This window comes from Zingiber officinale, chromosome 8A (assembly GCF_018446385.1).
Source record: "Zingiber officinale cultivar Zhangliang chromosome 8A, Zo_v1.1, whole genome shotgun sequence".
In the NCBI taxonomy this organism is placed as follows: Eukaryota; Viridiplantae; Streptophyta; class Magnoliopsida; order Zingiberales; family Zingiberaceae; genus Zingiber; species Zingiber officinale.
In genome coordinates, this window is record NC_056000.1 from 71,615,313 (window position 1) to 71,641,592 (window position 26,280).

The 26,280-nt window shown below is 34.6% G+C and overlaps 1 protein-coding gene across 1 annotated transcript; it reads left to right on the plus strand.

The window, feature by feature from the left end:
• The first annotated feature begins 7,277 nt into the window (after positions 1 to 7,277).
• On the plus strand, positions 7,278 to 25,848 carry LOC122009491. The gene is made up of 5 exons (XM_042565672.1): positions 7,278 to 7,780; positions 7,935 to 9,275; positions 23,357 to 23,424; positions 23,635 to 24,288; positions 25,099 to 25,848. Exons 1-5 carry the CDS (start codon positions 7,672 to 7,674, stop codon positions 25,591 to 25,593), a joined length of 2,667 nt encoding a protein of 888 aa, XP_042421606.1. The 5' UTR covers positions 7,278 to 7,671; the 3' UTR covers positions 25,594 to 25,848.
• Positions 25,849 to 26,280: the final 432 nt, after the last annotated feature.

A 26,280-nucleotide genomic window follows, 5' to 3' on the forward strand; every position in this document is an offset into this window, starting at 1 on the left:
ATTTTAATTAAGTTATAAGTCCGAGAAAGGTTTATTTGCTTGATTTGTGCAGGGGCTATTCACCCCCCTCTAGCTGGTCGCTGAGGGCCCTAACAAGTGATATTAGAGTTAGGATGCTTTAGGAGGACTAATTGTCGATCGAAGCACCGAATTGATGGTCGGACCGAACATATACCCATCGAAGTTCGAGGGGGAGTTCGCAAGTTGGAAAAAGAGAATGCAGGTATTCTTTAAAACTGATTTTGAATTACTTTTAATAATGACGTTCGGTTTTGTAGCACTTGAAGGTAAGGAAGAATATCAATGGACGAATAAGGAGCAGGCCAACTTCGTGGCAAACGGCAAAGCAGAGTTCTATCTGCTGAGTGTCTTACTGCCATAAGAAATCAACCGGATCGGCGCCTATGACTCAGCAAAGGAGCTTTAGGAGAAGTTCCTTGAGCTACACGAAGGGGCATCCGAAGCCTAGCTCGTAAGACGGGATCTGCTAAGGAACCAGTTAAGAAATTAGAAACAGAAGAAACTGTTGCACATCTTCACTTGAGAATGAAGGAACTCATTATCGGACTCACAAATCTCGGAGAAAAGGTACGCAATTGAGATTCGCTAAGGTACGCGCTTAATGCATTTCCTAGAACTACAGAGTGGGCATCATTAGTAGATGTTTACTATATATCTAAAGATTTAGAATCTGTTACCTTAGAGTAAATGTTTTCAACATTTGAAGTTCATGAAACGAGATGTGCAGATCTGAAGGAGTCAAAGCACAACGTTGCCTTTCAGGCAAAGATGGACGAACAAGATTTAGAATCCTCTCTCGGTGACGAAGAAACGGCAATGATGGTAAGGCGATTTAAAAAAATAGTTAAATCTAGAAAAACTAACCATCTGCAGGGTAGAAAAAAAGAACAATCAGATGCTACTACTGCAACAAAGAAGGGCACGTTAAATATAACTACCCTAAGTTAAAGATCAAGGACAAGGACAAAGGAAATAACAAGAAGCATGTCCAATCTAACAAGTACAAGACGCTAAAAGCGACGTGGGATGAAACATCGTCTGAATCAGAGATTGAGGCTTTCTCTGGACTTGCGTTAATGGAAAGTCATCAAGAAGATGAAAACAAAGCAAGCTCGTCCGAAATAAGTATCGAGAACATCGATGAAAGGGGAGCGACATCGGAAGAAAGCAGTAGTTCAGGAGGAGCTACGGATAACGAGATCGATAAGGTAAGTCAAGTACAATCTTTTCCTCCTATAAGTTATTTAAATTTGTTAAATTATTATCTAAAGACTGTTACAAACTAGAAAAAGAAAATAAAAAATTAAAATTAATTCTAGCCAAATCTTGTCTATTAGAAAATTTTGAAAAATTAAAATTGAAAAATGATAAATTGAAAATACAGGTAGAAGATTTGAAAATCGTGCATGCTTAAATGTGAAAAAATAAAATATTAGGAAATATAATAATTTGAACTGGTATTTTAATTACCACAAGGGATAAATTAGGAAAAATTTCAGAAATATATTCCTAAGAGATTTCTAATTAATCCAGTTGAAAGGAACTATATTGGGTTCTCAAATCTTGTATAAATTGAACTTTAATTAGACTTAGAACTTTCAGCAAGAAAATTAAATGTTTGATTTTCTTAAGAGGGTTTGTCTAGAAAGTAGTTGTTGCTCCAATAACCAAGAAGACTTAGTGTCTCGCCACAGCTTGGAAGTCAATTAATGAAATAAAATGTTTATTTCACTAATTGATAAAGTATTTAATTGTAATTAAATAATTCTTTAAATAGTTACTAAAACATTTTTCAGTGTTTTTAACTTAGAATTTTTTTTAAAAAAAAACTTAATTTTTTTTAAATTTATTTGTTTATCAAAATTTTTTTAGAAGTATCAGCTTTACTTTACTAGAATTATTTCACCAAAATTACTCAAATATTTTTTGCAAATTTATTTAACTTAAGAAATTGTATTTGCAAAACTTAAAGTTTCTAAAATTATTTACATTGTAAAGTATTTTCAATTTTTTTAAAAATTTTCAAAAACTTGATAAGTTTTTTATTGGAAAATCAGAGTTTTTTTTTTAAATATAACTAACAAACTTTCTGAAAAGTTACTCTTAGATTTTTTTTTTACCCCATTATGTGATCAAAGGGGGAGAAGGGAAGATTAAATCTAGGGGGAGGTAGTTTAAATTCTTTTTTACTTCTTGCACTTTATTGCAAATTTATCGCTTTTACTTTATGTTGGTTTACCCTAACTTAACATGGGTTGCTCATATCAAAAAAAGAGAGATTGTTGGTACTCCAAGGTAGTTTTGATGTGATCAAACAAATTAAGTTAGGTTTTATTGTGTTTAAACCTGTATCTAAGTGTACAGAACTTAGAAGCACAGGAAGTCGAGCAAAAGATGCAGCTAGCGAGAAGGATGACACGGGAGAGAGCCGACGGACTCAGTACATCTAAGAGATGAGGTGTTGCGGAAGAGTACGCAGGCGGACGAGAAGGGAACGTGCGGTGTTTCCGAGGGACGAGAAGCTAGGAGCGGAAGATTGCTCGAGGAGCAAAAGACGCAGCTAGCGAAAAGATCAACACGGGAGAGAGCCCACGGGCTCGGTGTATCTGAGGGACAAAAAGCTGTGGAAGAGTATGCTGGTGGATGAGAAGGAAACATGATGCGATTCCGAGGGACGCGAAGCCAGAGCGGAAGCTTGCTCGAGGAAAAGGCTGGAAGTTGGATTCAGGTGAGCCCTATTCCAGATGACCGAAATTACCCAAGTGAGCGGAGCCAGATCGGAAGACCCGTACCAAAACAAGTGGAACCGAAGCTAGAGGCTCGAAGAGAAAGTCAACTAAAAGTTGGCTTTCACCTTCAGGGTGCCCGGAACCATTCCAGGAGCTCGGAGCAGTCCGGGGTGCCCGAAACCCAAGTTTCATCTAGATCGATGTGGCGATTGATCGTTACGTTGAGAATATAATTCTATCCTATTCCAGGTGCCTGGAACCCTTCTAGGTGCCCCGAGCAGGGCTATATAAGCAACCCTGCTCCCAGAAGCTAACGATAACTAGAAATATCCAAACAACACTTGTGCGCTTTTACTTTTCTGTTTAGCTTCGTCTTTCTGTGCGTTTATTGCTGTAAAGAGGCTTCTCCGTCTTAAGGAGATTTTTAGTCCGCTTTAACTTACTTGGATTAACAACCTCCCCGGTTGTAACCAAGTAAATTCTCGGTGCCTCTTTCCTTTTAGTTTCTTTATTATTCTTTTATGCAAGTGTTTATTTTAATTAAGTTATAAGTCTGAGAAAGGTTCGTTTGCTTGATTTGTGCACGGGCTATTCACCCCCCTCTATTCGGTCGCTAAGGGCCCTAACATATCGCTCTCCTGGACGAAGTCATCTAGAAAGAAAATCAGATGGCGCACCACTGACTAAGCGAGTACCTGGTTGACTGGAGCTCATGTTCAGCCGGGTTAGAGACAATCGACCGAACCAAACTGCAAGGGAGAAGAGCAGCTGAGATCGACTGGGCGAGGAGTTCTGGCCAAGTGGCTACCCGCTTGGCCAAACAGTGGGACCTCTCCCATAACACATAATATCCCTTTGGGAGGTAATGTCGCTGACAACAGGGCATGGTCAACAAGCAAATCGTACGATGGAAGCTTCTACGGTCATGTTAGGGATTTGCATGCCCTGTTAAGGTATGGTAACAGAGACACTTTTCTGACATGTATTTTTATAGGACAGTTGAAAAAATGTGTCAGTGCCCTGAGGAGCGTGCACGTTACTTACTGTAGCATTATATAAAGGGGGGTCCATGCACCGCGCAGAGGTATGCGCTATTCATCATTCACGTTTGTACTTTCACTGTTTCTCCGCATTGTTCTACTATTCTAATGACTAACTTGAGCGTCGGAAGACCAAAGTGGGGGATCCCTTTCTTGATCCGACACTGACATTACTTGTATTACAGATCGAAACCGAATCTTCACATGAACAACTGAAGAGTCACATTCCTAATTAACCTTCTTTATAATTTTTGGACACAGATGATTATAAAAACTCAACTTGTTACAAGCTTATTCAACTTTAGGACCATATCAATTTAATAAGTAAATTTGTCAATTGAGCGTTAACGCTCACAAAGAAAGAAATGATCTTTTTGATAGCATTTCTTTGATGAAGTAACAAAATGTGCAAATAAAAAAACTAATACTCGCCACAAGGGCAGCAGAGACTTGATCTAGATGCGTAGTCATACTTGCTACACCATTTGCCATGTTTCGCTTAGTAACATACATAAATGCATAAAAGGAGATACCCTAACAAAAACATAAAAGAGAATAACAAGTATATTAGGTCACCTAAATTATATAAATCAAAATCCACCAAACAACTCACCAAGAACCACAAGAGAATGAGGTGTCAAGATAACATATATTTTAAGTTGATATTTATCCAAAATAAAGAAAATTAGGAAGAACAACTAATATCCAATTGACATAATTACTTTGCATAGGTAACTGAGATTATTTCAGTAGAAAACAGAATTTCCACAAACAAAAAGAAACTAATAATATGAAGAAACATACTTTCCACCACCTGATGCCACAGAATAATGCTCCCAATGCAACAGCTACAATCACAACTGGTGTCATATCCCCTGGTACAAAGAGTAGATATAGTTTTCAGCAAAAAATTTCAATACAAAAGGCAAGAGTTTATATATATATACAAGAGAAATAACTAGTTTTTTAAAGTACGAAGCAATATAAGAATAATGACTAAGAAAATATTTTTATGCATCAATCAAAATTATGCATCCTGTGATAATGGTCAAGTATGCATAATGTGATGACAGTATTTAACTTTTGGAAAACCTATACTAAGAAACTATTTCTTGCGGTATGAAAATGATAACAAAATGTCTTGACAAAGAGAACCTCAACGATTAAAAACAGAAAAGAGGACCTTTGCTACACCTTTCAAACAAATGTGAAAGCATGTAAAATAAATACCTTCTACACCAGAATTTTTATTGAGAATAGAAGCAATTTGGTGCATCTCCATTGCCAAACAATGAACCTGCATATAATTGATATGTGAGGTTTCTAAGTAAATACAAAGAAAATAGATTTATCCCAATTGTACAAGAAAAATACAGTAAATACAAAATTGAGAAAGAAATTAATAAAAAAAACATAAAAGCTATCGATGTTCATAAACTAAGTGAGAGGTTTGCAAAGGATGTCCATTTTTCCTTAGGGATCGTAATCAAAGAATATTGATCGTCGTGCATGTTTTTCAATTTATCCTGATGATTGGTAGGAAGTTTTCGCAGGATTAGATCGATCATCTCTTAAATAGTTAATGAAACTAACTGAATTTATTACACTGAACACCAGCACTATCACCTAATGACAACTATAGGTACAACTAATAAAGTATTAATGAGAAATTCTTATTAATAGATTTTTATAATCTTACTATTTTATTAAAAATCTTCCTCCTTTACTAATTAATTTTGGTGAAGCCTAAAATAAATTTATGTTATTGTCTTTTTTCTATTCACACTAAAAATAATTCTAAGGTTTATTAGTAATTCCACAAGTAAAACAATCAGTGATCTAGAGTTTTCGAGACTCAGCTATGACGTATTATTATGAATTTTTCTCATTATTAATTTTCTCTGGTTGTTTTATATAAAAAATTATAGTCTTTTTAGTCCCACATCTTAGAATTAATAACACTATGATCAAAAAAGCTTCTATAAATATTTTAGGCTGACGATGTTAAAAAAATATATTTTTCTTAGTTTCTTTTACTAAGATAAGTATAATATTAAATTAAAATAATTTTTTGCATAAGGAATCCCATTACAGTAGTTTATTGTTGAATTCTCTAACGTCACCCTTGTATTATTACACTATTGCATATATATATATATATATTTATTTATTTATATTTATCTATATAAATTAGTTGTAGTACATTGTACACTTATTTAAAATATATTAAAAAAGGTAAATAGTTTTTATTTAATATTTTATAAATAGAACTTACTATATTATTATCCATAGTTATTTAGTCAAGATTACCGAGTTATATGAAGACATTTTTGCAATAATATATGGCATTTACTTTTATGTAATAGTAATATTTAAATTTATTTCTATCCAATTGAGGAATAGTGTTCATGAGAAACTTGTGGTCAAATAAAAAAAGTACTTTATATTACTGGAATTTGTCTTTTTTGACATCATACTTGAATTTTTTAATAACATATTTATTTCTTATGTAATTATAAATTTCTATAATATTAATGTTAATGGTAGTAATTTAATTTTTTATGTCATCACAATTAATTCATGATTATTTTTAATATGGTCTATTTTTGTCTTTAATTACCTTCTAAGTAAAGATGATAACGCTCATTTGAGACGGTCTAAGTATTATCTGCTCCTCTATTAAATATAGATAAATAAATTATAAAGACATTTTATTCTAACAACTCCTCTTTACATGAGGATTTTAGACTTCCGGTAAAATATTTTGCACCTCTTATTATGCCTTGTCATCTTCCTTCTTGCACATGAGAGTTTTATGGTATTTTATTTGGGGAATGATTTATAAATATAGGAGGGCCTTAAATGTAACAGTAACATAAAAATTATATTATTATTTTTTTAAAATGACAAACTATTCTCCCATTATTGTTTCAAAAGAGTCAAAATAAAATTCCAACATAGAAAATACTCTCTTTTATATTTTAACGTTTCAAAATTATTTATTTATTTATAAAAAAACAGTCTATTTTAATGAAAATCATAATAAGAAGCGTCTTTTTCATTTTTTTCATTATTTTTTAAAATTATCAAAATGGTATCTCTATTTTGATTATTATCAAAAGTGAATCAGTCGATTGTCTCTAATATCGCCATTGCATTTCTTTTTATTTTATTTAAAATATAACAAGTGCAAAATTATTCACTTATTCTATTCTAAAGAACAAATAAACTATTCATAATAATTATTTAGTTATTCCTACCAGTGAAATTATTTTTTTAAAAATTGTTCAATTTTATAAGTTTTAGAATTGTAATTGTAAATTCTCTTGCCATCAGAAAATCAAATTTTAAAAATGAATTTGATTTCTTTTTAATTCATGAGGGGTCTGACCCTAATATGATAAACAATGGAGGTTCTAATTGGATAAAGGTAACCCTAGAAATAGAAAGGGCATGCCGTCGAATTGTCGTCTTCTGGCAGTTCTTCCGCGCTGTTCTTCCCTTCAGTTGCCTCCAAAACCCCCTTTTGAAAACCTTCCTTTTTCTTCCCATTCCAATCCGCTCCGGCCTCCTCCTCCTCCTCTTCACTGCATTAATTGCGTTTATCCCTAGTGCATCTCCCTTCCATCGCCACCCGTCGCCGAGCTTCGCATTGTGGTTGTCGTCGCATCCCCCCTACAAATTATGAAGCATATCTTCTCTTTCGTCCCTCGCTTTTCCTCTTTTTCTCGCTTCCCCAACGGAAATTCCTGCTTTTTTCGTCCTTTCCCAAACTTGTGCTCTGCGCTCGCGGGCACTTGGCCTCGGGAGGGCCGCTGCTGCTCCTGGTGTGCTATCGACCACCCTATGCGTGCTCTGGTGATCGGAATTCGAAGTTTGAGATGGAGAAGCAAGAGGGAGGCCGTGAAGACTGTCCTGTGGAGGTCGGTGTTCGGGAAAAAAGGAGAAAGAATCCGCTTCAGAGGCTCATCCTCGAGGAGGCTTATCAAGGTTCGTCATATCATTTTAAAGTTTGGATTTTTTTCTCTCTTTCTAGTTTCTTGTGGACTTTTATTTCTATATGATAAATCTGACGTTTTTGTGTTATTGAAACCGTGCCGATGGTTGGTTTGCTGCGTGGTGGTGTTTCTATTTGTTCTTGCAGTGATGCCGCAACCATCTTCACATATGAAGAGGGAGCTAGCAAATATTACGGGGCTGGAATACATGCAAGTTCAGTATTGGTTTGGGAACCGAAGAGCCGTTGCCAAGCATGGCCCTAGGAAGAAAACGAAGAAAGATCAAGATGATCTGGTAGCTGGGCAATCTTCTCAAGCGAAGGAGTCCAATCCTGGCTCGAACATGCCACTTGTTACAATAGCTATACCTGGGCAATCTTCTCAATCGAAGGAGTCCAATCCTGGCTCAAACATGCCACTTGTTACAATAGCTTTTCATGGGCCATCTTCGACTGGTTTGGTAGATCCGGAAGAGCATGGAGTTGCATTGACCCTGCCATTGCCAATTCCTACAGCACAATCGGAGACCATACCTTATGTTGGAGGTAATGAATCGGCAAGCAACTTTGCATATGCAAGACCATGTGAGACACAAACAGGAGAGGAGCCGGCCTTGGCATTGCATCTATCAATGAAACAATTAGATACCATGCCTTCTGTCAGAGGGAATGAACTTCCAAAAACCTTTGAGAATTCAGGACCAGATTCCATGCAGCCTGATGTGGTGCCGGCCTTGGTATTGCCCACTTGGGTGAAACAATCAGATTCATTACCAATTCCCCTTTCCTTGAAACAATCGGGAAGCAAGCCTTCTGTTAGAGGTAATGAATTTTCTAAAGATTTTGCTTATGCAGGACCATATGCCATGCAACCTGGAGAGGAGCCAACCCTGCCATTGCCTTTGTCAATTAAACGACCAGATAACATGCCTTCTGTCATACAAAATGAGCTTCCAAAAACCTTTGCAAGTACTAGACTGTGTTCCATGCAGCCCGGTACGGTGCTGGCCTTGCCATCACCTAATTTGATGAAAAAATCAAATCCATCACCTTCAGGGATGAAACGATCAGATCCAGTGCCAGTGTCATTTTCGATGAAACAATCAGAGACCATGCCATTTGTTAGAGGTAACGAATTGCCAGAAAACTCTTTATATGCTGGACCATATTCCATTAAACCTGGGGAGGAGCCACTTCTTGCATTGCCACTCTCAATGAAACAACCAGATAACATGCTGCCGCAATACTTTGCAAGTAAGGAACCATATTCCATGCAGCCCAGTCTGGTGCCGACGTTGGCAACTTCAACTTGGATGAAACAATCATATCTATCACCTCCAGGGGTGAAACAATCAGAACCATTGCCAGTTCCTGAAGAGCTACAACCTATTTTAATGCATGTTGAGACTAATCATGGGCGTCCTCTAAGAGACAATAGACCAACTGAGCGTAGTCCTTTGCCTCCTCCAGCTACTGGGACCTCTTTAGGTACCCTTCTCTGAATTCTTTTGTACTAAAGATATTTGTTTCCTGTTTTTTTTTCTTACAGTAAAACCAAAATGAATCACTATGCAGCTAGGCAATTGTTGCTTCATAATATACTACATTACAACTCTGTTGATAGTTTGTGTTTCTGTTTCTAATTATCTTAGACAATGCTTTATTCTGCATCTTTATATGTGACACTGGTCTCTTATTTGTATAGCTAGGATTATAGAAATCGAAATGTTATCATCACAATATGCTGGTTTAGCAATGAATAGTCTAGGAAACTACATTTGAATAGGGTCATAACTACTTTTTTTTTGGTTGACATCTAAAATTTCCTGTTGCTATGCTTATATATAACATCAACAACAACAACAACCAAGTCTTTTCCCACTAGGTGGGGTCGGATGTATGAATCTTTTTACGCCATTGAGCTCTATCTCCTACTATATCATCATCTATATTTAAATAAATTTTATCTTGTTTTATTGTTATTAATCAAGTCTTTTTTGTTCTTCCTCTTCTTCGTTTGATATGCATGTTTATCATAGTTTCATATTGCCTAACTGGAGCATTTATTGGTATCTAAGTACATGTCCGTACTATCTTAAACGTGTCTCTCGGAGTTTTTTCTCAATAGATGCAACTCCGACTTTCTCTCTAATGTTCTCATTTCTTATTTTGTCCATACTCGTATGTCCACACATCCACCTTAACATCCTTATCTCTGCAACTCTCATCTTCTGCTCTCTTGAGTTATATCCTAACATTCAGCTCTATATAACATAGCAGGTCTAACTGCGATTTTATAGAACTTACCTTTAAGTTTAAAAGGTACTTTACGGTCACATAAAACACTCGATACTCTTCTCAATTTCAACTATCCTGCTTGTATTCTATGTAAGATATTTCTCTCAATCCCTCCATTGTTTTGCAAAAATGATTCTAAATATTTAAATCTCTCGGTTCCGGGCAACTCATCTTTTCTTATCTTAACAATTGTCTCATTAAACTTAAATTCTATATATTATGTCTTTAATCTACTAAGCTTAAAACCTTTCCCTTCTAGTGTTTTCCGCCAAAATTTTAGTTTAGCATTTACTCCTTCACGTGTTTCATCTGCCAAAATAATATCATCTGCAAATAACATGCACCACGGTACTGTGTCTTGAATGCGCGCAGTGAGTTCGTCCATAATTAGTGTAAAAAAATAGGGACTTAGAGCTGATCCTTGATGTAACCCTATCTTTATTGAAAATGCTTCAATTACTTCTCCCGAAGTCTTTACTTTTGTCGTTACATCCTCCTACATATTCTTAATTAGTTCAATATGTGTTACGCTAACACCTCTCTTTTCTAGAATTCTCCATATAATTTCTCTTGGGATTCTATCATAAGTTTTTTCTAAAGGGCAGCCCGGTGCACTAAGCTCCTGTTATGCAGGGTCCCGGGGAAGGATCCATTGTACGCAACCTTACCCTACTTTTTGTAAGAGGTTGTTTCTAGGATTTGAACTTGTGACCTTTTGGTTATAAAGCAACAACTTTACCGCTCCCTTTCCTATCATAAGCTTTTTCTTAGTCAATGAATACCATGTGTAGATCTTGTTTTTGCTCTCGATATTTTTCAATTAATTGTTTAAGAAGATGTATAACTTCTATTGTCGACCTTTCAAGCATGAACACAAATTGATTTTTGGTGTCTCCTTCCTTAATCTTTTTTCTATTACTTTTTCCCAAAGTTTCATAGTATAACTCATTAGTTTAATACTCCTATAATTTGCATAATTTTGTACGTCTCCCTTGTTCTTATATAAGGGAACCAGAGTACTTATCCTCCATTGATCAGATTTTTTTTTCGTTTTCAATATCATGTTAAATAATTTTATAAGTCATTCAATACCTTGTTTTCCTAGGCACTTCCATACCTCTATCAGAATATCATCTAGTCCAACGACTTTTCCATTATGTATCTCATTTAAAGTTTGTTTTACTTCTGAAGTTGGAATTCTATGATAAAAATTAAAATTTTTATGCTCATTTGACCTACTTAAATTACCTAAGTTAAGTTGGTCACCTAAACCTTCATTAAAAAGTTGAAAATACGCCTTCCACCACTCTTTTATTTCTCCATACTAATACCCTATTACATTCATCTTTAATACATTTTATTTGGCTAAGATATCTTGTTTTCCTTTCTTTCACTTTAGCTATTCTATAAACGTCTCTTTCCCCTTCTTTTGTATCTAATTTTTGATATAATCGTTTAAAAGTTCTATTTTTTTCTCCACTCACTACTTTCTTAGTTTCTTTCTTGGCTATTGTATATTTTTTAAAGTTTTTACTCGTTCTTACAAATACATAATTCCTTATAAGCTATTCGTTTTTTCCTTCACTTTCTCTTGTACTTTCTCATTCCACCACCAAGATTCCTTAGTGGTGCATGCCCCTTTGACTCATTGAGTACATTCTTAGCTACTATTTTCAACTTTGATACCATCTTATCTCATATTTTATTAGAGTCATCGTACATTTCACCTAATGTTTGTACTTCTACCTTCTCCTTAAATATATTTTGCTTCCCATCCTTACTTCCACCACTTAATTTTAGGAATCGTGTATATTTTTTTTCTATTGATACTATGTTTGAAGCGTATATCCAACATTACTAACCTATGTTGGGTAGTTAAGGTTTCTGCAGGGATGACTTTGCAATCTTTACAAATCTTTCTATTCTTTTTCCTAACTATAAGAAAGTCAATTTGCGATTTATTATTTCCACTTTTGAATGTGACTAAGTGTTCTTCTCTTTTCTTAAAAAACGTATTAGCTAATATAAGGTCATATATTATTGTAAAATCTAATATAGCTTTCCCTTTCTCATTTCTTGTTCAAACCCATAACTCCCATGCACCCGTTCATATTCCTCATTTTTCACTCCGACATACTCATTTAGATCACCTCCTATTAAAATCATTTCATTTGGTGGAATATTTTGTAATATTTCATCAAAGTCGTCCTAAAACCTTAATTTGGTAGCTTCATCTAATTCTACTTGTGGTGCATATACGCTAATTATGTTTATAGTTTCTTTCGCCACTATTATTTTAAGGGTTATAATTCCATACCCTTTTCTAACTACTCCAATAACTTCATCCTTTAACAAACTATTTACAATAATACCACTTCATTTCTTGCTTTACTCTTTTCAGTGTATCATAACTTAAAATCCAAGTTTTCTATCATCTTTGCCTTCTCGCCTATCCATTTTGTCTCTTGTACACACAAAATACTAATTCTTCTCCTAATCATCATATCTACTACTTCCATTGATTTACTAGTGAGAGTTCCTATGTTCCATGTTTCAAATCTTAAATGATTAGTTTTCCTATTATATGTTTTCTTATCCAACCTATGGTGTGAGAAACTTTGCCTATTTAATACTACACCCAAGTTCTTATCGAGATGTAGCGGTCCTTACTAAGATGTTACAGTCGGACCATATTTAGCACTATACCTGAGTTCTGGAGATGTAGCGGTCCTTGCCGAGACGTTACAGTCAGACCCTGCAACGCGTTCCTTTCGGGGAACAATCTAGCATTAACACAATAGTTTAATGAATCCATTCATTGAATATTTGTCATAATTTTAACGCTGGCTGACAACCTAACACAACCCTCCTCCTTTATCCGGGCTTGGGACCGGCCATGACCGGTCGTCATGGGCGGAGTTGCTATGTATTTCATACAAAAAATACATATTATTACTTGAACTAGTTCAATGGCCACTTGACATGTATTTCCATGTTTGCCACATGGAATCTCTAGAATCTAGGATGTCTTTGTAGCCAAATAGGTAATTACAATAATTTATGGGCAGATGATTTGCATTTTTTCTTAGGAAAACATAGACATTGCACACAGGAGATTTTTTTTGATTTTATCAAACTAATCATCCAAACATCATATGATGGCTTGATAATAAGTTTCTATTGTGTTTAGCATCTAGTCATTTCAGTTAAATTGCTGCTGACCTGGGAAGTTTTTGTCAGTTTTTTTTGTCAACCATCAGTCAATTATTACCAAAAGTATCCAGAATAAAAGTTTCTATTCTATTTGGCTTCTAGATTACATCCATGTTTGTTTGGTTGACCACTTACTCAAAATCTTATACAAGAAATGACTCCTATGCTTTTATCTTAATATCATTCACCACATGGATTAAAATACCATTCTCGTTGCATAAACTGTCCTGTTGAAGAACCAAGATGAAAAATAACACTAATACCCCTTTCTCTTGAGTTACTGACTCTCTATCTGAGAATGCTGCTACCACTTTTTAATCTTGGACACTAATGCCTGGTCTCAATTTGAAAGTCCTTGCCACTCTGACTGCTTAAGTCCTTCCATAGTCCCAAGATCAAGCACCAAACAACCCTTTGTCTGTTCAATCACCTGCCAAGTGAAGAAACCTTATCTCCATTCTCATTGCACCATTGTTTGCCACTCTACATCTATCAAGTTTCTCTAGGCCTGTTGTTGGTGTTGCTTGACATCGATCAATAGCCCATCTTACTTTCCTCTGGATGCTTAACAATGGACCAAAGTTCTCCGACATTGACCTCATGCACGACTAGAGCTTAGCGAGTTTCATCTCACAGTTTTGCTCCCAAATTGAATCCCAAATTAAGATCAACTATGATTAGATTTTTCAAAAAAAGAACGAAAAACAAACCCAATTTCTGTACCAAGCAAAAGAGTAACTTGCCTTTGGATTTGGGCTCCAACTAGATTTTTGACTTAATAGGGAAAATTTAATTTGAAGCAACTTGCTCATGGACTTCAGAGCACAAATCCAGAGAGAGAGAGAGAGAGAGAGAGAGAGAGTAATCATTTAGTTGATTTAATTAATTTTTATACTAATTTTCCTTGCACATTATCTATTCTTCCTATTTCATCATTATTTTTATTTGCTTAAACTTTTTACTTGTTTTCTTAATCTGACGCAACTTGCTCATGGACTTCATAGCACAAATCCTGAGAGAGAGAGAGTAATCATTTAGTTGATTTAATTAATTTTTATACTAATTTTCCTTGCACATTATCTATTCTTCCTATTTCATCATTATTTTTATTTGCTTAAATTTTTTACTTGTTTTCTTAATCTGAGGCAACTTGCTCATGGACTTCATAGCACAAATCCTGTGAGAGAGAGAGAGAGAGTGAGTTACTGGAGTAATCATTTAGTTGATTTAATTAATTTTTATACTAATTTTCCTTACACATTATCTATTCTTCCTATTTCATCATTATTTTTATTTGTTTAAATTTTTTACTTGTTTTCTTAATTTATTGTGTTACATAGTTTTATAATTTTTATTACTTGGCCAACCTTCACATTGGCTATGGTGAAAAACTTTACTATTAGAGAGGGTGTGAGGTAGATAATAGGTGTGAGCTAGTGGAATACAATCTTAGGTCTAGGATCTAGAGTAGAAGATTTAGGAATTTTATTGCTAATGTAAAGGACAAGAGTCCTGATCATACATCTCATGTAACTCCACGATGTCACTTAAACATCACTTGCGATTGACTATATAAGTTGACCCCCGATATACCTCCCTTCACATAATCTAGGGACGGACTGTGAGGGGTGCCTGAGGTGAGCGTAATCATCTTTTTTTACCATAGATGTCACTTAAACATTATTTATTGTGAGACCATCGTTTTGTTCTTGACTAAGAGGACCACTTTTTGAACCCTTATAATCATCAATTTGGGTTGGGCCCGTTGGGTTGGCTCGTTCCACTAAACAATTTAAGCGGGTTGGATTGAAATTTTATTAATTTATTTTAAGACAAGCCCAGGCCAACCCGCTCGGGCACGACCCACCCTTGCGGGTTAGCCCGTGGTGGGCTTAGATTTGCCTGCATGTTGAGAAAAAAAATTCTTTTAAAATTTAAAACTAAAGTGGAAAACTCAATGTGCTCGTAGACTTGATCTGTCTCATCCACAATCCAAACTTAAAAATTTCAACTTTTTCTATATATATTTTATATTTTTTGGTGAGCTTGTGGGATGGCTCGCCTGACTCCTCGCCTGACTTACAATCCGCCTTAGGTTGGGTTGGGTGGGGATTTCTCAACTCACTAGGATGGTGGTCAACCCGCTCTGCCTTGCCATATGATGAATTTTTGGCAGGTCATCCCGCCCCATCACAGGTTGGCCTGTTTGACATTGCTACTTATACTTAACCTAGGCCTAAACATGAGACAAATACTACCATCTTAGTTAAATTTGAAGCTCTTAATTTTGATGGTCGTTTAAGATTAAATTCATTTCTTGATTGAGTTGCTAAAATGGAGGATTACTTAACTGATATTGTACTGACCGAATTGAATAAACACGATTTGTAAAAATCAAACTCGTGGACTCGACGTAGAAATACTAGCAAAGCATCTAAGATCAATATGCTATGAATGGAAAGAAAAACCCAATCACAAGGTAGATATAAAACAAATATTGAATAAGAAAGACATCCCAACACACTTCAAAAATTAGTAATACATTTTGTGGATTAACTCAATCAAACATGAGTGTGATTAGATGCTTAAACAAATTGGATAATTTATGCATGTGGTGTAATACTAGATTAGACCTTATGGAAATAATACACTATGTAGATTAACTTAAAACAATCAAACATGAGTGTGATTAGATACTAAAGCAAATTTGATAATTTATGCATGTGGTGTAATGCCAAATTAGACCTTAAGGAAACTCTGATCCACTTTATTAATGAATTTAGGCATGAAATCCAATGACAAGTTGTGTTTTTCTCTTGATCTCGATTGAAGAGGCTTGCCATTTGTGGACCCTCGAACCGGTAAGCCTAAAGATATTGATTAATTTGTGAAACCTTCTATCTTTTTTACTGTTAGGTTCCTCAACGAGTAATGCTCCTACTTATAGGGCGTTACCATAATTGAGAAAACTCACTAATTTGGCTCACCTTAGGACTATCATCCAACAAGGGGTGACTAACATACAAGGCCCTTGAAAAGAAAATAATCTCAACGCCAACATTTAGTGCTATAAATGTCATGGCAAAGGCCTTGTAACATTAAAGCTTCCTTAGAGAGTCTTAACATTTGAGTTGGAATACAACTTTAAAGACGAGGTAATGTACTTCCTAACTTCTGATGGTGATGAAAAAGTTGAACCCTTTAATAAGCAGCAAGAGACTGAGGGGACATGAGGGAGAGACTTAAGACTTAAACGTAGTGCTTTGTATTGTTTTCACTCCCATGTTAGTCAATACATGGATTCAATCGTGGTATTTTCTATACATATGTAGTGTGGAAGTAACTCTTAAAAAATATTATCAACAGTGGGAATTTTATGAACATAACTTCGATATACACCCTTTTTAAGATTTAGAAATGCCCAAATCACACCCTATAATGTGGCATGGGTAAATCATACATCCCTTTTGGTTATAGAGAGTCGGTGGTTCCCATTGAGATGAATGTATTCATTGGCCAAATATGGTGTAATATTTTTCCTATGAATGTGATGTTTTTTGTTAGCCTTGATTTTATGATCCCTTTGTTTCTCACAATTGACGAGAAAAAGTTACTTTTTCAAACACAATGAACATTAGGTTGTACTCAACCAAGCTTAGTGAGACCAAGTCCAAACCTAAGCCATCAACTGAACCGACCTAATCTTCTAAGCAACCCTTTCACCTTTTCACATAATATCAAATTGAACAAAGAAATGAATCAGGAGAAATTGTAATATTAATGACCCATGATCTCATAGTCGACGTTAGTGTGTGATAGAGGGAGCATCCCAATGGCATATTAGGCAACACATTTGAAATATATCATTCTAATAAATTCATGAAACCTATTATTCACAAATAAGCTCTCTTGTGTTGCCCATGTCAATCTTATCAATGAGTAATGTACCATGCCAACACTTGATACGTTCGAACATGTGTCAAAATAAATTCAAATAATCTTGTTATGTTTTGTGAAATTCTCCAAAATTACTCTTTTATTTTTAAAAGTAAAGTTAAATTGGAAGAAAATTACATGAGTAAAAATTATATGATCATCTCAACTATATTGAAGAAGGGAAGTCTTGATACAACCGTAAAGTTACTGCCGTGTGACCTGGAGGTCACGGGTTTGATCATTCTAATTCGGCTATCTAATTATGTAGTTGTTTTAAAAGTAAAATTTTTAAGTGAAGTATGATCAAAAGTATAAGCCACCTTAATTCATCTCATTATTCTTTAATACATATTGAAGTGCTTCTACACAACATATTACAATAAAATTTAAATTCATTTGACTATCTAGCATATGTTAAATGTGCCGAAGCATATGAAATATCCACTTAGCGCGGCGTTGTAATCATACCGCTGCAATCGAAGACGCGAAGTGCAATTAGAAATAATATTTTATATATTACTCTCTTTCGATGTATGATAGTTGTTTATGTTAGCAAGGTGTAATAACGAGATTCTTGCAACATTCACTTGTTGCTATTTTAATTACTTAAATTCATCTTGGCGCACTTCGGAGCATACCAATGGAAACTGGGTATCTACTCGACATGACATTAAAATCATACTATTCTAGTGGCTGATCAAAACTTGAATATAACCGTAAATGTAAACCTTGATCAAAGCCAATATATGTATACACACCATGTTATATATATATATATATATATATATATATATATATATATTACCTGATCGCCCAGGATAAAAAATTTCTCTCTCTCTCTCTCTCTCTCTATATATATATATATATTACACAATAATTTATTAAATATATTATAATATTATCTTTAATTAATAATCCGAAGTTATGAATAATATGGTATTATGTATTGGTTACAATATGTATTTTTTGATAGTAAACATATTATGCAATGCCATATATGTAAATTTTGAGAATGTATTAATTTAATAGCATTACTATGCTAATAGATTAATATGATATATAATTTTAGAAAGTCATTAAAATATGATATGGTTTATATTTAAAATGATATCTATCATACATATGAACTAGAGTCGAAGAGAACTATGATCATTGCATGTGAATTGATTTTATAAATTTGGTATGAGTCCTATATTATACAACTTTTAAAGGACGGAAAATGAGAAATTCATTTGAAATTAGATTTGATCCAATAAAAGTAAATAATAGCTATCGTGTAAGGAAACTAGACCAGATAGATTGGAAACTAAATTAGCATTATTACATTAGAAGCATGGTTTGAAATCTCATACCATGCGAGGTGAAATGGTCGAAATGTATCATTCTGGTAAATTACTAAAATTTGATATCACTCGATTAATCTCTAATCCGTCATTGACACCATGCATTGGAACTTGACACAATACCAAAATAGTATAGTTCTAGTCAAAATGAAACTGTGCTAAGTTAGAGATGTTGAACCATGATTGGAAGAAAGTACAAATCCTCTATATTACGATAAAGAAGCAAGGTGAACATGTTGGAGTGGAATCTCGAAGTCAATAGGGAAGTATGATGAAAAAACTTTATGGAAAGGAGACACAAATTTGATGACAACCAAGGTGCAAATAACACACAATAATTGAGTTTGTCTTGTCTTATTGAAACATGACGATGACTATGAGGGCGGAGTTGATGGTTGGTTAGGAAGTCTTCCCATATGAAAGTGATCTTCTTTTCCTCGCTTCACATTGATGGGTCCGCCCATGCCTTTTCCTCTCTTAAATTGTCAAATATGGGCGAACATCTATAATCTAAACTGATAAACGAAATCGAACCAATCCTATCCAAATCGAAAAAATTGATTGATCCATATCTTGGTTTGGTTTCAATTTGGATACTAGGAATGCCCATTTCATTATCTTAGACTCAACAATAATGTTTTAGTGATTTAGAGAAATAGGTGTCTCAATGCAATAGGAAGAGAGTGGGGTTGAAGGTGGTTAACAAGTCTTGCCATGTTAAAGTCATCTCACCATCCTCTCTTTAGGTTACCGTAGTCTTCATATTCCTCTTTCTCCCTTTTACCATGTTGATTTATTGGAAGTTGGAGTTAGAGAACAAACGTGAGTCAGTGATGATTTATGTATGGGTAGTCATCGTTGGCAGTGATGGTTATATGGGTGGGTAAAAGAATCTATCTAATGGATATATAATCCGACTCCATGGGATCTTACCTGATCTAATCCAACAAAGAATTATGTTATTTTGATTTTAGGTTTGTTCACAAGTTTAGATATTAATATCTAATTCAAAATATCAAATAACTCAACTCAAGAGGGGGGCAATGGTCAAGTTGTTGTTGTGTGACTCTATGGTCACGGGTTTGAGTCTCAAAAATAACCTCTTATAATGTAGGATAAAGTTGTGTACAATAAACCTAATGTGGGCCGACCCTTCCTCGGGACCCCACATTAGCGAGAGTTTTGTCCACCAGGCTGCCTTTTATAATTTTCTCAAAATTTAGTTACGTACATAGTAAATCACTAATTTTCCATCCCTATCTCTAATTAATAAGTGTAATTTACTAGATGAAATTTTTATGGTAGATTGTAATAATATTAATAGTGAGGAATTTACAATTCAGAGATAGAGAATCCTATGGATTTACTCTTGGAGACTATATTGTATTTCGTGACATGTTTAGATATGATGTATTTAGCTTTATAATTATACAACATTAATTGCCTTTTTGTATCTTTACTTATGGAATTTTATTTTATAATATTATAATTTAATTTATTGAATTAAATATTTGTAAACATTAATAATCACTTTGATGTAACCATGTACTTGGTTTTAAGCATGGTTTCAGATCGATTAAAAAAATTTACACCAGGTCAAATTTTGAGAACCTATCGGATTCGGCCTTCGTTCACCTAAACAACTAAAATAATTCAATGGTGGTTATGGTAATGATACCATTTACTGAATAAACTTCTTCTCAAGAATAAAGCAAGCAATATTCCATGTAGAACTCCAACAAATATATATATATATATATATATATATATATATATATATATATATATATATATATATATATATTTGTTTATTTATTTATTTGTTGGAGTTCTGCAATATATATATATATATATATATATTTGTTTATTTATTTATTTGTTGGAGTTCTGCATGGAATAATGCTTGCTTTAGTAAGTGATTATGAGCTTTATACCCATCAAAGTGTTAGGTGCTAAATTTAAAGCACCTTTTATAGAGAATTTATAATGTGAATAAGACAGTTAATTTAAAACAGGCTTTGATATGAATTCATGAGCATTTGCATAGGAAGTTATATAGCATATATGCACTGTGCACTGGACCATCTGCATAAGTTCCACTTAATCATTCAACAACGCCCCCACGGGCTGGATCAGCTGGAAGGGTGCCTGATGCTTGCAACGGAGGTTCAGGGGTCGAAGGTCGCCAGTTGCACACGGGCGTAAAATCTCGGTCTGCTGCGCTTTAAATTCCACTCGACCCCCAGTCACCCCTCCTGCCCAGCTTAACCGTGATTTACCCCCTCTGGATATCTGTGGGGCCGGACCCAGGGGGCCGCTAAGGTGGCGGTTCCACCTTTTGCAACTTAATTATTAAACAACCAAAACTTTCCTTTTATCTATTGGAGTTCCTCTTGTACACTTGAATGTTATCTCTTCCACTTAGTTTTTCTTCCATTACATATGTCATTTGCTTTCTTTGCTTCATATTATTTATCACTCAGTTGACAACAATAGTTATGGATAAGGATGGTGATGAAATAAGGTCGATATATTTGAATATCCCCATTCTTTGTGTTTAAGGTCATTCTTTACTTGTTTTAGATATATCTTTTATGTTCATCCTTTTTATGTGGTAAAAAAATTTAGTGAGTAGCATATATCTGCTACAGCCTTCTCAAATTTACATTGGTCCATTAACTTAATATTCCAATAATTGACCAAAATACTTAAATCCAAAATGGTAAAAGGGCAACTCGGTGCATGAAGCTTCTGCCAATGCGGGGTCATGGGAAAGGATGTATTGTATGTAGCCTTACCTTGCATTGCAAGAGGCTATTTCTGTAACTTGAACCATGACGACCAAATTATAATTTTACCATAGCACCAAGGCTCCCCCCTTAAAAATGGTAACTATACAAAAAAATTTTGTAGCCTTATTGACCATTCTACTAGCTCTCACTTTCCTATGTAGGATTATGGTTGCTCAATCAACTATTCCTTAAACTAAACTGAGGTGTTATAGTCTTGCATTTAGATTTGGCATTCTTGTCAAGATCTCAAGTTCCTAGTTGGTGAAATGTGAGATCTGGTCAATAATGGTTGCCCATCATAGACAACCATTCCCAATTAGAATATTTCACCAAGCCTAAGACTAAGTTTGGTCTGAAATCACCCTATAACAACTCTATCCAGTTGGGAGAATCTACTTGTTTACTTAATAGGCCTACCATTTGCTATGGCTCATAATTCTTGTGTGTTATAGTAGCTCATTTGGTTAAGATCTTGTAAAACATATGAGTTCTTTGGTTCACGACCCAAGAGTTACCTTAAGATAATATTTTCTAATAAAAGGACTCGAACTGTTGTCCTGATTCTCTTTTAATTCGTTCCTGTATCTTCTATCTCTTATGATAATTGATGCTTATTTAGGATTTATTCACTAAATTGGTGCATTGTTGGAACATTATTGGTATAGTATTTTTGTATGGTTGAATGAATCAAAAGTATTGGTATAGTATTTTTGTATGGTTGAATGTATCTAAGTGCTACAATATAATGTATCTTTATGTCTCAGCAGTTTAAGTAATAATTGTTTTTTGTCATTTAATGCAATGGAGTTGGACTACTAAATGACATGTAATTTTAAAATAAAAGTAGGACATGTACCTGTCATAATTGTTGTCGGTCAATAAAATCATGTCTTGTATGATTTTAATTTCCAGCCTTAAGTTTTAGTAAGTTTGGGTTGATACCCGTCTGCCTTATTCCATTTTTCATTTTGGACAGGTCCAATGTTGGATGTACCATGGGTGTCATTATATAAATGCTATAGTGTCTCAGTCTCCACTATTTTATAAATTATTTACCATTGCATGATGAAATTCGACCTACAAGTGCCTGTCAATATTTTCTTCACTATCAATCTGTCTTGTTGGACCTATAAATTATAGATTCACCATAACACTATGGAATGTGACCTATAAATGGCAGTCAATGCTGTCAATCTTGTCTTCACCAACAACTTGTCTTGTATTTTTTTTTTTTTTTTTCTTTTTGTTCTTTTTGAGAAGAAAGTAAGGTTGACACATGTTGGATCTTTTATGGGGTCAAGGGAAGAATTATTGGTAGATTGAAAGTTAAACATTGAATGGAGGTGGCCATGTTTCAACAAAGGGAAATTGTTTTAGATGTCTGAGTGGGTGTACACAAAACTATGGACTTGTTAATAGTTCTTCTGCACCAAATAGATGATAACCACCCGAGCAAGAGATCACATAGAGGATGAGGTTTACATACAGCAAGATGCCAAGTACATTACATATTTGTCTTGTGGAAGATCCAAACGTTTTTTCCATTGCCATCAGAGCACTAAAAGTTCAAAGAGTTGTCCCAGTTGTTAATTAGTGAATCTAACTTGCCAAATCTAAATTTCCATGTCCTTCCATATTAGCTGTTAGGGTTACAAGGTTAGTAAGGCTTTATTATAGTTCTTAATATTAGTTTCTTATATAACTCACCGGTTTCCAACCTTACATGTTTTGATATGATTAGCTGTTCCCTAACACATTACTATCAAGCTGTCAAATGATATGAATACTGATGCATGGTTTGGTTTCTTTATAAGTTTTTGGGGAAGGCATTTTTTGTTAAGTTGATTGGTTAAATCTTATGATTATATTTATTGTTCTTGATTTCCCTTTCTTTAATGTTCTTCCAAATTTAGTCTTTTTGCATACCTTGAAGATTTTTTTAATCTTGCTTTGCATCTATTTTTAATTGGATAAATTTTTTCTGCAGAACAAGAATTTGCTTCACGATCTTCTAATGGGCAACAAACTGAGAGAGAAAAGTTGGACTTGGCCAAGGTTTTCTTTCTTCAATTCATCTGCTTGGTTATGACTTAATGTTGGCATATTTGAAACTCATTAAGCATATTAATAAAGCTCTACAGCTTGTTCTGTTTGCATTATCAGGATTAAGTCCATTGGTGAACATTTATCACCTTCCCTTTATAAGGGACCTTTTTTTTTGTTCATTAGCAGATTCTTACATCTACTTATTGGGTTGTTTGGCAGGCGGAACTTTTCTTGTCTTGTTTGAAACGTAAAATGGCAGATTCAGGAAATAAAATGAATTTTACAGTTCAAGATGCTCAAATGTTCGAAGCTAAGGCTCCAAATTATGCGGAAAAATACCAATATTTTCCAGTCCAACAAAGCCCGTTGCAAGAGTACAAAAATGCCAGCCCAACTAATTTTTCTGGCTCTATACACAAGGTATTAAAAGATACAACTCCAAGTGTTGTGGATGAATGGAAGTTCTCCCCAACTGAACTACGCCTGCTGCAGAAATTCAAAAATATCATGACAACTACTTTTCCTTGCTCTTCCAGCAAGATGTTAAATCATGGTCATCTTTCAAATATAGATCCATATGCTGCCTCGTTCTCAAATGTACATCCATATGCTGCATCCTCTTCAAATTCACATCCGTATGCTGCATTGTCGCCAAATGAACATCTTTATCCTGCATCATCCCTAAATGCACATACATCGTCTGGACAAAGTGGATTCAAGGTCCCAGCTCTGTTAGCAGAAAGCAGCAAGACCTCAAAGCTTGCTGTTACTGATGATTCCCGTTGTCTTTCTCCTAAATTGGGCAATTCATTTTCCCCATCTGACAAAACAATTCTTGATTCTGGCTTCCCTGATAAAGCAAATAGCACACAGGTATTCCAGACTTTCTGAAAAATCTTTGGCATTCAATACTAATAAATTTAGTTGCAATTCTTGAGATCCTTTTATAAGAAAGCTTGCTATATTTGCAGCTATGGTGATTTGGTTACTAAAGTTACTAAAAAGATTTATGGATAATTGTCTCTTTTATTTATACTTTCAAAAAATTTAAATTGTAAGCTTAACTCTATAGTTCTATGATAACATATTTACTGCACAATGGTTAGTTGAATCTCGTCCTCAATGCTGTAGTTAGTATTTCATCTATAAACATGCCAAAGGTTTCTTGTAAAAGCTTTTTTTTCACCAGAAATGGAAGGTTTTATTAAAGGACTAAGGCGAGACCCCTTGTTTTAGTGGACACTCATCTTATATGGTTAAACTTTGTTGAAGCAACAATAAGAAGTGACTAATATGAAGCCTTTGGATAAAGAGGATTAAGCACAAAACAATCTGGAACATTATTAATCAGCAGTGCAAATTGATTCACACTTTGATCTGAGGTTCGAAAGCCGCCATATCTTAACCTACATTCCTTTTCTGGGAACCTTGAATATCGACCAAACTTAGGTGACACCGGATGGAACATATAAATTGCTATTGAATTCAAAATATGTACAATGATAAAAATCTTCCTCAACATATGCCACTATTTCAGGTCTTCTGGTCCTGTACTGGTGCTATGATGACGGATTAATGATTCATGTTGATCTGGTGGCATTATGACCTTTGTAGGAGCTGTATTGACATTCTGAATATACAGATATTTGACATTCTTGCTAAAATTTCCATTTTCCTCTTTAGGTGCATACTCCTTCTGGATTGCTTATTGTCAATCGGCCTCGAAATATCAATAATGTAAATACCTACACCGCAGCATTCTTGGAGGAAGCAAACAACAAGAGCAGTCACCAAACACTGAAAAACCCAAGAGAAGAAATAAACAAGCCAAGACACAGTTATGGCAAATATATTGTTAGATCCCGAAAGACACCTGATAATACATCGCAACGGATGAGGTATTTCAGTGAGGTTGATACGAGTTACAAAACACTTGTTGCTAAGTGGGATCCGAAAGAAAAACGAGCTGTTTGCATTCAAGTTGACTCAGATGATTCCCAATCTTTGTCAAGAGAAACTGGCTCAGAGAATGAGACCCCTAGTATTGCTAATGCTTGCATAGATGATCCCATGGAAGATACTGACACTGATGAAGCAACTCAAAGTGTGAGAAACTCTCCTGAAAGTGTTGGAAATTTCGCGGATGGCAGAGAAATAATCAACATTGATTCAGACTAAGATCATTCAGGTGACGACCATAGAATCATGATATGAAAGATGAATCTTGGAGATTCATCTAAGAACACTTGTCCCTTTTCATACAACTGACTCTTACTTTTATTCTCCAAACTTGTGTATTGCACCTTATATTTGCTACATGCAAAAACCAGGGAATGCTTAATAATTTGGTGGGCAATTTCACCTGATACTTGCTCCATGCAAAAACAGTGAATTCTTAAGGATTTTGTTGGACAACATATGATTTTTTTTTTTTTTTTTTTTTACAAGTTTTCTTATGAAAGTTGATGGTTAGATATGGTTTTAAGAGCACTTATTTTATTATCATGATGCATTGGCTCATAAGAGTACTTATTTTATTCCTTGTGAATTCTTGAGGAATAAGTATTTTGTATGTGGTCAGTTAATGAGCTTGAAAATTAGTTCTTATGAAATTGTTATCTCTTAATCATCCTTTATAACTATTGTTTGTTCTGTTTTGAGGAATACCTATGTTATCTTTGTTCTATTATCTAAAGAATATCTTATTCTCATAGGATACGAAGGCAGAGTAGTTCCAATGGGTCTAGCAAATTGAATCGGTTGATGTAGATTGTAGCCAAATGGCCCAAATAGGTTTAGGCTGAACAACCAAGATGGATGGACTAACTAGAAGGATCGATGAGGCATGACAAATTAGTTAAATGG

What these genes read in the sequence shown, in the direction of transcription:
- LOC122009491 (XM_042565672.1), top strand. Translation starts at nt 7,672, where the DNA reads ATGGAGAAGCAAGAGGGAGGCCGTGAAGACTGTCCTGTGGAGGTCGGT. An exon ending in CCTCGAGGAGGCTTATCAAG is followed by an intron (nt 7,781 to 7,934) that starts GTTCGTCATATC and finishes TTGTTCTTGCAG; the next exon opens with TGATGCCGCAACCATCTTCA. An exon ending in AGCTACTGGGACCTCTTTAG is followed by an intron (nt 9,276 to 23,356) that starts GTACCCTTCTCT and finishes TTTTTTCTGCAG; the next exon opens with AACAAGAATTTGCTTCACGA.